This window comes from Dermacentor variabilis, chromosome 7 (genome assembly GCF_050947875.1).
Source record: "Dermacentor variabilis isolate Ectoservices chromosome 7, ASM5094787v1, whole genome shotgun sequence".
Classification (NCBI taxonomy): Eukaryota; Metazoa; Arthropoda; class Arachnida; order Ixodida; family Ixodidae; genus Dermacentor; species Dermacentor variabilis.
Window position 1 is genome coordinate 61364345 of NC_134574.1, and position 14107 is coordinate 61378451.

The following is a 14107-nucleotide window of genomic DNA, read 5'->3' on the forward strand; positions in this document are numbered from 1 at the left end:
ACTTTAGATCACAGTAATGGAAGGGCTTCGCTGTATTTTGTAACCAAATTTTGGGGATAAGCGTAGAAATGCATCAGGAATGCGTAAAATAAAAATAGGAAATCCAAATTTTGGGCCGATTTTAGGTCCCAAAGACTTGGGTCCCGGCGGCAGTATGCCAACTCTGGTCACGTTAACATCGACAGTAACAACAGGAATGCTTGTGTGGCTGTTGTTCCCATGGAAGGAATTTGCACGGTTGTCCCACGAAGTTTAAATAGGCCTAGTGCACACGTTGCCGCATGGAGAATTATGCAAAAACGAGAGTGCTTCCGTCATAGCATCCGATATCGCACGCCCAGTGTTGTGCTGTTTATGCCGTATGCTGCCGTGCTGTTTATCTTGGCCACTCCTCCCTCGAGACACGCCTCAAAGCGAGTATTTGCAGCTTCCGAAATCCACGTGCAGCAGCCGCTCGCTCATCTCGACGACCATGTCATCGTCGAGATTTGACAGGAGCGGGGCACGCATTGCAGCGCGACCGCTTTGGTAGCACCTCCGTGCTTTGTTACTTTGTGTGTGCCCCTGTTTTACCGAGACAGAGTTCGAAGTGTTCGTTATAACAGTACGGTGTTTTAAATAACATTCGTTATATCTGCAAACAATTTCAATAGGCCGGGCTGGAGAATCGTAGATGTGCTGAAATGTGGTTGTTACAACCAATACGTCATGGTACTTGGGATCATTCTATGTGGATTGACTGTACTTGCCCTATTCTAACGCGCCCCCGAATTGAGCGTGTGCCTACTCTATGCTTTCTGAAGTAGGAAACTAATGCGCAGTACTTTTCTCTAGCACGCAGACTGGCCTAGCAATAACCCATCAACTGCAATGTTGGCATAGCCCTTCTGTGTTTTGAAAAAGATAAAAACTGGAAAGCAGAACCTTCTATGAAATAAAAGAAAGACTGCTGCAATACATGGGCCCACTATTGAATGGAGAACCTCACTGGTGTTCAGTGCAACAGAATGTCGCTAAGTCATTAGTTTCAGAGAAAAAGAAAAAGTGCCTGATTCTATTGAACAGAAATGCTACTGATAAAGATTTTTCACACCTTTATATTACAGAACTGAGCTGTAATCTGTGCTGGCATACTAATTCGGTGCTCCCTTGAGTAAGAATTGACTGTACTGTATATCTTGATTTCTATGTACCTAAGTTACTGACAGCTTGCTACATTCTCGTTATGCACTCCGGAGCGTGTGCAGCACCACATTTTCGTGCCCAAAATGAGTAAGCATTAAACTTTCTGAAAAGTTTCCGACATCCAATAGTCAGCGCTTTCTTTTTCGATTCAATATTTGAAATAACAATTGGGTATTCGTAATTTCGATGTACTTAAAAATTTCGATGTACTTTTTCATTGAATATTCCCGACACAGAGGCTGAAATCTAAGTTGCCATTATGCATTTGTTGTGAGAGAATGGTGGTGTAGCTGGTAGATTAGAATAAATAAGCGGGTCCGAAATTTGTCCAGAGAGATTGGTGTGTGACTGCATTTGTATTCATATACCAAATAAACTCGTGTAAGGGCCGCATCCCCAACTTCGTAGCCCAAAGTTTGGAAAAGAAATTTCAACAGAGAAGCAATTGTATTTGGTAACCCGATGCCGCATGCATGCATCAGCGAATTTTAGCTCGCTGCGTGCTTCAACATGTTGCTACTAGATGGCGAGAGCTGCCCGTTGACCTCTGATAAAAGGGTACATTCGGGGATCTGAGGTGTGCACATGGCAGGCCCAGAAAGCCAACTTGCAGTGCTCTAGAGAGCTCCATAGGTGGTGTCTATGATCTTGAAGGCCATGCTTTTGCTGGCTGCATGCAACAGAAGCAACTGTGGGAGCCGGAAACATTGAACGTCGGGTTTTGGACACCACTGACAGCTTGACGAGATAGCGGACCTACGAACATGCATTTACAACATGGGCAGTACAACGTCACCCCCCCCCATTTGCTCAAAAAAAAAAAAAAAAAAAAAAAAAAAAAAAAAAAAGAGAGGACAATGTGTAGACTTCGGCAAGTGCTCAGAGTTTTCCCTGACCTTTCCAGGTCATCCAGCAAAAAAAAGGACCAGTGCCGTCCTGACAAGCTGTTACCTGCGTGGGCGGTGGATTCTTGAGGATGAACGTGTTCAGCTTGTGGGCACCGTCGAGGGTGCCCGAGTGGCCACAGGCCCGGCACTTGGTGGTGATGACACCCTTGCGCTGGAGGACGCCCAGCACCGTCTCCGGGTTGTCGCACGAGGCGCAGAGGACGTAGCGGCGGATGAACCCATCCAGGATGTCCTGCAGCTTGGCTGCCTCGTGGGCCCCGTTGACAATGTAGCGGTCATTCTTGGCGTCCAGCTGAGTCTGGGCGCCCAGCTCGCAGCCGAAGTACTTGGTCGGGTAGGTGGGCGGCCGGTTGAGGGCCTTGGCCACCTCGGTCATGTTGACCAGCACAGTCTTGATGCCGTTGCCTTTGCCCTCCACCTGCGTGAGGGATGGGACGGGCCGTTTGACTCCAAACTTACCCGGGACTTGCTAGTACTTAAAAGCCAATAGGAAGCCCAATATAAAGTAGGCCACCATTCTCATTGAAACTGCACTTTCACAAGGGGAAAAATGTTTTCTGGTTATTGTGTTAAGAACAATTTCGAAGATTTGCCACTTTAACCCACCCAAAAAGCCTAACATTATTCCAGCACCTGCGTACACATTACAAATCGAAACCACAGTCTTTTAATACTTTTCTACTGGTCATGAAAATTGGAGCAACTTTGCTACAGGGACAAAAGCTGCCACAAGGGGCACTACTGCAGATGTGGAGACTACAACCACTGGTGCGTCGGCTACCTTTGGCAGTTTAGCACAGCTTAGATTGGTTGAGGACCAATTGCACCAGGCTGACACAGTGCAGATTTAGCATGCTGCTTATGGTGATGTATGGGTTTTATTGGCGCAAGGGCCAGGGATGGCTAGAGGGCGCCCCTTTGGTATGCAGAGTTCCTGTGACAGCTGTGTCAGCGGGAATGGAGTTGTCGACAGATGAGTGGCAATTTTGTTGCCGTAATGCAACGACAAAAAACAGCCCCCCGCACCAACGTGGCTGTCGGGGTATATTTGCTGCCGATTTCTACAAGAGCCGTTAGTTTTTCGATGCGGAAGTGTCAAATGGCTCACCGAGTGAAAAAGGTGGCGTCTGTAGCAGCGAAACGACACCTAAATGCCCATTAGCAGCGGTGCCAGGTCACAAACATGCCTCGACGGAGTTCCCACTGCCTGCTACACCACAGCGCGAGCGCGCCTCAATGGAACAGAGTTGGTGAAACAACACCTGCAGCCATGGTACTGCTTGTGGGGGGGGGGGGGGGGGGGGGGGGGGGAGGGCATTCCCACGATGCCACGTCATCCTCGCAAGCCTGCGTAATCCACGTGTTCCGTGCCTGCGCGAGCTCTCAGCTACATTCTAACTGCGCCTCGGCAAGGCCAGAACGAAACGTGCCAAGCATGTCAACCCTCTCACTTGCCCGCAAGGAGTTTATTCGAAGGACCACTTGGCAGCGTTCAATTGAACATTAATGCTTTTGCATTCCGAACTTGTAAGAAGTGCCTGGGTGTCCTCAGATTTTTTTTTTGTTCTGCTCAACCTTAACATGATGTGTAGCACATTCACGGCCTGGAACAGAGCGTGTGCAACCTTCTGCATTTGAGTACGGATTTACCCGAGCGGTGCGTTTGACCGCACTGGCACGTACAGCCACAGTTGGTTGTTCACTTCAAGCACCGTGTAAACTGTGCCATGCTGACACAACAGAACATTGCAAGACATGCCGATTTGCAAATATGAGCACCGTCCCACTACGCTGGCCGAGACGAGCTGCATTATATGAGTGACCAGCAGCTTCGAGGACCCTTTAGAAAACAGGAATGAGGTGGGGGGCTTTTATATTAGCTGGTTTTCGATCTTTTACAATTCATGCATGGCATGTGTTCGATAAAGCATTGTTAAAGGAAACTCTGCACATTTAAGTGCACTGTTAGAGACGGCACAGCTTTCTTTGAAAACGTCGATGCTTGCTGTATACTCGCATAACTGAGTGAGGCGTGCTGTGTTGCTGTGGGGGCTGTCATTTGTAGCCTGCTTGACATAAGAAGCAAACAAATGTGTCAGCATAAGAATATGGCACCATCCTCTGCATGCTCTCAACAATACAATACCAGTCACATTTCGTTCATGGGAGCATTGGCAAGCGTGTCTAGCAGCCTTTGATCGGCAACGGTGACGTACTGATGATGGCACTATGTCACGCCTTGTGCGCACATCATACAGCACTTCAAATCTCTATGAACTACGAAAGCAGTTCCCTTTATCCGAACTGCTTGTCATTTATTTCAGGTCCATCGGAAGTAGACGCACTAGCTTGTCTGCCGAACATCTGCTCAACTAGATCGACACAGCCTCAAGCTTTATTTGAATGGCTGGCAAGGGCCGACAGTCGTGTATTTTATCTGCGGAGGCAGATTTCAACTTTTTATACAATGCCGTGTTAACGCCAGATGACTGAGCACCGTAGGTCTCAAACCCTAATCTTGCACAGTGTTTCTCTGCCTTTTTTTTCCATCCTTGGCTAACGTTAGCCGGGACACACTATATATACAAAAGAAGGTGCTCCAGCGATCGCCCCGCCTGTGCAATGTTCTCCCTCAGCGGTTACAGCAAAAGCCGAGTGTTTGTTGACCTGTTGTCATCCTGCATCAAACATGGGACGAAAAAAAATTTCTTTTTGCGGGAAATTTAACTTGTGTAATGATTGCACCCCTGAATTTGCATAATTCTTTTCTCAAAGAAGTGCGATCATTATTTGTCTAAATACGGTAATTATTGGGTAGAACAAACAGCTGTAAAATCACCTCGCAAGCTTTGTATAATAATCTTATTTTATACATGGAATTACCTATATTGAACTTTTTTGTGATCGCCTTCAGACATATCTGGGTTTGACTATATAAAGGCACACATGCAGTTAAAATGGAAATTAGGTGATACAACATTAAGCCATCACTTGAAGGCTGTTCTAGCAACATTCAGTGGTGCTAAGTGTAGATTTGTGATGGCCACTTACATTAGGACTTGGCAGCTTCCTTGGCTACTTAGGGAACTTTGGGACCTGCCAACCATATGAGCCTGAGATACAACTACGGGAAGACATTCAGCTACTCGTTTGACCACTGCTGTATAGAATGGAACAAGGCCACAGGGAGGAACTTAACAACCGGAAACTGCAAAGTTGGTTTAGGAGGAATGCACGAGTGAAGGGCTCCCGAGTCAATTTCGCAGCCTGGGAGTTCTTTAATATGCACAGCACACGAGGGCTTTCGCATTCCCACTTCAATCAGCGTGTGGCCATGGTGGCCTAAAATTGAAACCAGCACAGTACCATAGACCACCATATGCGGGTCGCAGGCATAAACCAGACAGGCCAACAACACCCACCTTGGCAATTATCTTCGGCATCTTGTAGCGGTAGAACTGGTCCGTCAGGCTCCGGTTGACGTTGACGCTCCCCATGGTGTTGGTTTGTGGAGGATCAAATGAGTGCCTCTCAATAGACGGCAGGAGCAGGAAGCTAAGACGACGCTCAAAGCCTCGGTGACGACACTAATCAACAACCGGCGGCTGTACGGCGACACCTAATGGTCCGAGATTGGGGCAGGGCAGCAGACTCCGCAGAGAGGGGGGAGGGGAGTCGGCGAAGACACCCACGACGACGACGAGAAGGGGCAGCGAACGCGAGCTAGGGACCCCGAAGGAGGTCGAGGCGGCGATGTCGAGGGAGGGAGGACGGGGAGACAGGGTTGCACGACCGGGCAGACAGGGTTGCTGTCACACGACACGAGTCAACAATGACTCGCGACCACGAAGGAGATGAAGAGGGGACACACGTGGCAATACGGCCGACCCTTTGGCGCAGAGGCGGCAGTTTGGATGAGGAGGGAGACTAGACGGGACAGAGCTCAGCTTCGGCGGGAAAGTTCTATGAACGAGGAGAGAAGAGCGAGAGTTAAGTGTCGAGAAAGAGAGAGAGAGAGAAAAGACAAGTCAGGACTGGAACGGCTGCAATCTTTGGCGGGGTTAATCCGGGGACAGTCTGGGGATAGAAAAGGATATGACAGGGAAATGCGCCAGTTCGAGGGAAGGCAGCACGATGCAGGAAATGATGCAGAAAACAGGGTAGGAAGAGGAGGAAAGAAAAAGAAAACAGAAGTTAGACATTTATCCAAAGAAACACAAAAGCAAATGTAAAGTCAAGCTGCAATGGCAGACGGTGCGCTTCTGAAGCAGTTAATACAATCGAATCTCATTATAACAGAGCCACATGCATCACGAGGATACCTTCGTTATATCAGATAGTCATTACGGTAAAATCTTGTTAATTCATTTCACAAGAATTAAAAAAATAAATAGAAGAATGGCCGAATTAGAATGTCAAATTATCAAGGTTATCAAGAAAACAAATGCTTGCAATGCCAATCTGCCTACTGAATAAATTCGCAGCCCTTGCTTTTACTTCACACGAAATCAGTGCAGAAGCAGCAATTCTCGTCATGTTGCGAGTGATTAGCGCCCACAGCGGTGAAGGCCTCGCGACTTCCTTCGCAGCACGGCTGCAGCGCACACGTTGACCCGAGACAAACTTTTCACTACTAAGCGCACAGCCACATTTTTTTTTTGCCAGTAAGCTGGTCACCAACACTTCATCCGTCCATCGCGATATAGCTGGTGCTCTTCATCCTCGATGACTTCCGTCGTGTTTGCAACATCAGGCATGCAGCCATTGCACCGAGCCATAACATAAACTACCGTTTGCTATTACAGTCGAACCCGGCTATATGGAACTCGCAAAAAAATGCTTATCAGTTCGATATAGAGCATAATTCTATATAAGCCTGCTAAATAATTGGATGTCATAAAAGCACATACCATTTATAAAATCGCTTTATTGATTAAACTAGCTTAGTTTGGCACGAAATAGTCCTGTATTTTCTTCTGCTTTGGCAATTCCGCTGCCTGCGACGCACGCACTTTTCCACATTAAGGAGTCTGAGCAGCTGAGGCTGCAACTTTCCGCATTCGCACAGAAGCACCGGACTAGTGCGAGCGCACCAATCACTTCGGAGGATGTGGGCCAAGGACCGTCGTTGCTTTCCTCATTGTGCCCACTTTCACTTGTGCTCGGTACGATGTTGGCAATGTAGTCTTCGTTTTCGGGCTCTCCCGTGGTCGCGACACATCATTTGCGCTCACAAACTCATCCACCGTTGATTCGTCAACAGCTTCCGGAAATTCTGACAGTTCGCTCCAAACTTCGGCAACACTGGCAACGGCTTCGTCGCATTCATCAGAATTTACGGTCATCACCGAGCACGCGGAAGTCGGCACGGCTGAAGCAATTTCAGATTAACCACTCGTACACGGCCGTGCGTACGGGTCGGGCGCCACGGGCACCGGGTCGCGAGTTTGGACGCTTTAGCCCTAATCTCCCCCTTATTCTTCAAGATCGTGCCGAGAGTGCTCCTCGGAATCTTGTGCTCTGCGGGGACATCAGACTTCTCACCGCGTTCGAGACGATTTACGATTGCGAGCTTCACGACGAAAGGCAAATTCTTCTGCTTCATCACGGCAACACTGCGGGAGAAGACCTAAAAGGCGCACAAAAAAACAGCGAGACAAGTCGCCGTGCAAGTCGCACTTTTGCCATCTTGCATGACGAGGGCACAAGAGCATCTGATTGGCTGTCCGAGCAAGCGCTGTGGGCGGGCCAGGATCATTTTTTGCAGGGGAGGGGGGGAGGGGTGCCGACGGCTCGTCCGAGGCAGCGCGGTCGGGCGCGGTCACTGTAGGGAGAGCGGTTGGATGGAGCCGCGCAGCCGGGGTTTCTCCGCTACTGCTAGGGAAAGCCAACTTCCGGGGGCACTTTCCGCCGCTTGACGTTCGATATATCGGGTGTCGCTGCTATTTTTGTTCGATGCAAGCGTAATTTTTTCGATATATACTCATTGTAACTATATCGTGTCCAGAAATTGTTCGATATATAGAATAATTCGATGTAAACGGGTTCGATATAGTCGGGTTCGACTGTACCGCTATTAACACGATCATGGATGGCGACCATGCAATTCCAATGAAGGCATGTGGGTGATGAGTGCACCGAGCCAAAATAAAACTGTTGATAGCCGAAACCACTGCTGCAGAAAGCGCGGCCGCTATCGATGCAATTACGGACGGGCACTATGCAACTCTGAAGGCAAGGGGTTGGCGCGATGTTGGTGCGTGGCAGTAAACTCAAGAATAAAAGCGATAAAGGCACTAATACACGTGAAGCGTTCTGCCATTTGTGCTCGAGTTCCACTTGCAACTATGCAATGAGTACTCTGCTGCTTCGTTTCGGTTGGACGAAAGCAGCATTTCTGCTCTATTCAGTCACATATTTGCGGCGCTCAGTTCCAAGAATTGTCTGAATTAACCTGTGTGCAGCCAAATAAGCCCGAATTAATGACAGCATTTCCATTAGGTAATGCCTATGCCTGCCGGTACCAGGGGACGGGTCCAAATTGTCCAAATTAAAGAGGGTCAAATCAATAAAACTTTACTGTGTAGAGAGGCTTCACTGTACAGGAACTTTTTAACTTAGTGCACAGGGTGGAAGCATGAGACAGCAGATGGCTGATGTCATCACATTACGAATGTTAAAAGTGACGTTTGTGATAGTGGCAATGATTGAGGCTAGTGTAAACTAATTATCACTAATAAGTTGTCTATTAAAAAAAATGCAAATACCTTTAATTTGGTGAACTTCAGGGAAATATTCTTTACTGCCAAGAGAGGCCCAGATTCACTAGAGTACCTCATTATTAATATTGTTAACACCATGACTGCTACAGCTTCCGCACAAGTGAAATTCAAGCTTTAGAATTTGACCAGCCATGCTTGCCGGCCTTTTCTTGACTGACATGAAGAAGCTAGCGGATTTGCAGGTGATGCACAATTGTTCACGTTTCCTAGTTTCAGCTAGGCATTTGCGTTCCATGTGAAGTATCACTTTCGATACATCCTCGCAAACAAACCTCAGCAGCCACAAACAGCAGACGCGAGCAGCAGCTGAACGTTTAAAACATCAGTGGCTGTGGGTGCAAGATTTCAGACTAACAATGCTTCTACAAGCTAGACTGTGCATGACGTGAGACCAATTAGAAACTGTTGGCATTCTTAGAATGCACCTAGCATCTCAACAAACTGGCTTGCACATGGGAGGTTCTCGAGGGGTTTTCTAGTTTGTGTGTGGCCTCATGGTTAGAGTACCAGGCTTCTGTGCCATGTCTGAGTCAGGCTGTCGGACATTTCTATTTGTGTTTATGTGTAACACACACACACTTAGATAAACAGCATCTGAAACATCACGATAATGCCAACAATTCACCTACAGTGTCCACATACAGTAGAACCTCGATACGTTCCCATTATGTACGCTTTCCCGGTACCAACGTTCACAAATGAGAACACAAGAAAGTGATCCAATAGAGTTACACTTTTTTTACCAGTTCATACATTCCCGGAAAACCAAATTTTTCTGCACAAACGTTCAGTACGTCGACAAACTGCGATAAGATGTTTTCCGGCTGCTCGACCCCATGTAATGAAGGAAATGTGCAAGGCGCGCGCGGCCGAGAACAGTATATAGCTTTACCGCAATACTCGCCCGCCCGTTTCACGTGAAAACGCTGGCACGCACTCAGGTTTCGACTTCGGTGCCAGAGAATCTTCTCGGGTCATCGCACACAGCATTAACAGCCATCACTGCCAATACTATTGCGATAAGGATCTTCGCCTATCTGTTCCACAGCGCGTGGTGCCGTCGGAAGCGCAGTGCACACTTTTAATAGGCGATAACCGAAACGCGTCGCGGTTCGTTGCTGCAGACTGCTATCAATTGTATACATTTTCCGGCTGCTAGACCCCGTGTGAACAAGAAAAGGCACAAGGATCAAAAACAGTATACGGCCACCCATCTCATGTGACGATGGTGCGAGCAGTTTCTTATTCAGGTACCAGCAAATCTCTGCCCGGGTCATCACACGCCGCATTCACAGCTATCGCCGCCAAAACTATTGCAATAAGCATCTTCGCCTCTCTGTTTCACAGCACGTGGTGCACAGTGCCATTGGTAGCGTACTGCAATGGTGTGCGCTAAAATCACCCGCTAGCTGCTAACTAGCATGCATGCAAACGAGCATGGAAGGGCAGCATACAAACTCACCTAATTATTCCGTGGTAGGATATGAAGGTTAACTGTTAATTGCATTACAAAGTGTGTTTGTTCTCCTGAAAAAGAAAAAAGGTTTGCTTAGAAAAACAGTGCCCCGAGCAACAGTGCACAGTGAAGCTTTAATGCACAGTACGTGCCTGCTTTAAAAGTTTTTTTTATTTAAAGTCGACTCGTAAAAGTAACATTTAACCAGCAATAAATTGATTGTAACTAGAACAGTTATTCAACTGAAGTATGTTGCCAGAAAGTGGCTCATATGATGGATTAGGCCAGATATCCATGCATTAAAAAAAAGTTCTACAAACCATCGCTGTACATTGCAGCTCTTTGTCAATTCCCAGAGTTCTACAGTACACGCTACAGTTAAGACTAACTGATGACTAGTTTGCATACATGACAACCAAGAAATTGGTTGAACAAAAATGTTTCATGGCATACTAATCACTGTCCATCAAGTATGCTTCACTGAACAGGTAATGCACAAGTGTGGGGAATTTGGTCAAACCAAAAAATACCTTATTTGTAACTTTTGACAGTGTGTAATGTTACTATGTACATGGTGTCACAGCTAACGGGAAATTAAAAAAGAAAAGAAAGGAAATGAAAAAGAAGAAGCCCTCAGTGCAGAATAGGTTAAGCTGCCATGGCGGAAAAGCAAGAGCTGGGAGAACCACAACCTTCAACCTTTAGTAAAAAATATGCAAATCCGGGAGTTTAGCTCCCGTCTGCCGCGATGTCCTCTTAAAATTTCACTTTCCATTACGATTACAGAGATGGAAATTAGGTCAGATCAATTAATTTTTTCTTTAAACTCTTTATTCTTCAAGGTATGAAGCTGAAAACTTGCAGCAAGTAACTGTGTCTACTTCTCGCCTAAGGCCAATGCTTGTTTTTAGCACTTCGTTATTTTATGCGTTTCCTTAATTTCTTTTAAAAAAGCTTACGAAAAATCAGTATTTCACCAAGATTTTACTATGTTTTTGAAAGATTGAAGAAATCCAAGTGAGACCAACGTTATTGCTCTGCATACCCTAGAACAAGAGTTGCGACACCGAACATAGTTGGAAGAACATTCTTCTGAGTGTCAACTCTAAAACTCAAACAAAAGTCCCAATTTGGTTAACCAAAAATGCACACTCCAAAGTCACAATAAACAAAAATAAATATATTAGAAATAAGACATAAAATTACATATAGATACATGTTTGTAACACCATTAACTAGACAAATAATAAAAAAGTTATTGGCCAGACTGTGAAGTCTTCTCCAAGTTTACCGCAAATTTAACCTCGATCTGTAGCAATTCTACAGTTCAATAAAGCTCTTATGGCTTCTTTGCCCCATTGATGAAATGTTCTGCTCGTTATGGTTCCGTTCCTGGACAAGCACACTGCTGCATTCTCTGGGCATCCACGCATTCAAAACAAACGGGCCAATGCGCTTGCTCTGCCTCACCTGTCTTCTCGTTTAGCGTGAAGACGGCCAGTGGTGGTGGTCAGGGTCCCCCGGAAATGCATAAACCTGTCCGGCTCAAGGGTGCAGCTGCTAGGCTCTATCTGTTGCCGGTAGTTTGCTGGATTGCCTCGTCCCAAGAATTCTGAAGAGGGGGGGAGGGGGGGCATAGTTGTGAGCACACTAGTACACACGACTGTGAGGCGTTACACTCGAAGTCATCAGAAGCCGATACGAACTTAAATCAGTAAACAACCTCTCAGTGTAGCTTAGATACGACTAAACAGCCAGGGAACACACGGATACAGCACGCAAAGAAATAATGCAGATACAACGCACACGTTACGATCCATGCGAAGTGGTTACATTTTACACAACTAAACGCAATACTTTCAGTCGAGTTTATTTTAACCCTATGCAATGTGTAATGTTATGCAATGGCTAACTTTATGCAGCACACTGTACATTAGCTTATGCTGGAATGCAAACACCAAAGCGGACGGATGCACAGAGCGAACATTGATGCAACAATGTTACAAGGGCACTTGTGTAAGGAAGAATGGTAATGAGATGTGACAAGACATCTGAATACATTCAAGTATTCTACAATCACGGCGGCAGTAGTAAGTGCTCACTTGCACATACATAGTGGCCCAAGAATGGGGTGGCCCAAATCTGAAACTGAGGAAAATCAAAGATTGCATTGAATATCATGCATTATTCCATTAAGAGGTCTCCAGAGATGGAGCTGCCCAAAGTCATTCTGGAACAATTTTTTGGAGCAAGTGAAATCGCATTTTGGAGCAGCCTAAATTTCATTTTGAGGCCATTTGGAGCAGGCCAATCTGAATTTCGGTGGAGCGACAGAACATGGCAGCACACCTGGAAACCGTGACTAAACAGAGAACAAATTAAAACGAAGCACATAGCAGAAGCCCGCTTTGTAGCTATAGCGTAGAACAGTTGGTTGGGCACGGTGCGTGCTTTCGTGTTAAGCCGAAAACATTGGTGGCACTACAATCGGACTACATATTCTCGGGCCGAAGCTCACAATGATAGCTGGAAATGCTCTCAAATTATGCGGTCCAATTGACACTGTAAAATAATTTCTGGGTGAGCATATGTCAACGCAGACCTAGAGAGCTGCAATCAACCCTAGGCTGGTATAACATATCGTATTTACACGATTGTAAGTCGACCACTTTTTTGAACTTTGAAAGTCTGAAGTTGGGGGGTCGACTTACAATTGAAACCAAAACATGGCCCCGCCAAAAAAGCGAGACCAGCGGGAGCTATAACGTAGTTACAATTTTATGTTTGCTCTATTGCCCTACCTCTATCTTTTCGCTATCCTGCAAGTTTGTTCGCTTTTTGGAAGGGTTTTTCAACATTCTTGAGAGTTTTACACTGCACGCAACACTCATGGGGAGGTTGTCGATAGTTGATGGAAGCGCCGCTGTTCCCATTTGCGGCGGCACCCTCAGAATGGCGGCGCTTGTGGGGAGTATCTGTAGTTCATGGAAGAGCAGACAGCGCTCGCGGGTTTCTCTTTCTCTGTTGAAAGGCCTTGGCATTGGTTTGACGCATTCCACATGCGTTCCAATTGACTGCCGGCTACGTGCTACTTCTATGCTTCCCCAGTCGTCATGAGTGCTCCAGGCCCACTAATAGTTCGGCACTCGTTCACAGCAGGACTGCAGCGAAGCGAAATTTTTGTCTGTGACGGCAAGTGAGGAATTTCCCACGTGCCGAAGTCTGGACGCTTTCTGGAGCTGGTCGCTGAAATGCGTGATCGGTCTCTGCCAGTGAAGTGCGACATGGTCATGAAACAAGCCCGGACCTTCGCCTTTTAAGGCCCTGCTCCGCCGTGAGTACGAGTGGCTGGCGGCAGAAGACCGCGAAATTACGCCAACCGGACCTGTCAAAAGAGCCTCCCTGACGGCTGCGTGTGGTTGGGTACATTCGGCGTGGGCTGCTGTTCCACAAGATGTGGTGCGGTCGTTTGCTAAATGTGAAATTTCGCTGGACGACGACGCGCTGTGGGACTGTAGCAACGATGACGATGGCAGCCCTAGTGAAGACGAGTAGTCCAGTGACCATGTCAGCTACTAATAAATTTTCGTTATCGAATGCGCCCTCGGGTATGCTCCCCCGCCCCTTTTTTTCCTGTTACGCGATATGGGGGGGTCGACTTACATTCGAGTCGACTTATAATCGTGTAAATAGGGTAATAATAATAATTATTTATTTCTGCCTCAAGAAATGCACACACGGGAGCTGCAGAAGAAGCTGTCATAAACCGCTTGACT

General features: G+C 46.8%; 1 protein-coding gene across 3 annotated transcripts in view; it reads right to left on the minus strand.

Moving 5' to 3' along the window:
* eIF5 (eukaryotic translation initiation factor 5) overlaps positions 1–14107 on the minus strand; it is a 38619-nt gene that overhangs the window by 14170 nt on the left and 10342 nt on the right. For 2 of the 3 annotated variants that reach the window (XM_075698521.1, XM_075698522.1), the window contains exons 3-6: positions 11802–11943; positions 10338–10402; positions 5516–6170; positions 2137–2511 (exon numbers count right to left, since the gene is read on the minus strand). In XM_075698521.1, the coding sequence (XP_075554636.1) occupies positions 2137–2511; positions 5516–5590 (450 nt within the window). In that variant the 5' untranslated portion in view covers positions 5591–6170; positions 10338–10402; positions 11802–11943. The remainder of the gene's footprint in view (positions 1–2136; positions 2512–5515; positions 6171–10337; positions 10403–11801; positions 11944–14107) is intronic. The other variant, XM_075698523.1, reaches the window with a different exon arrangement.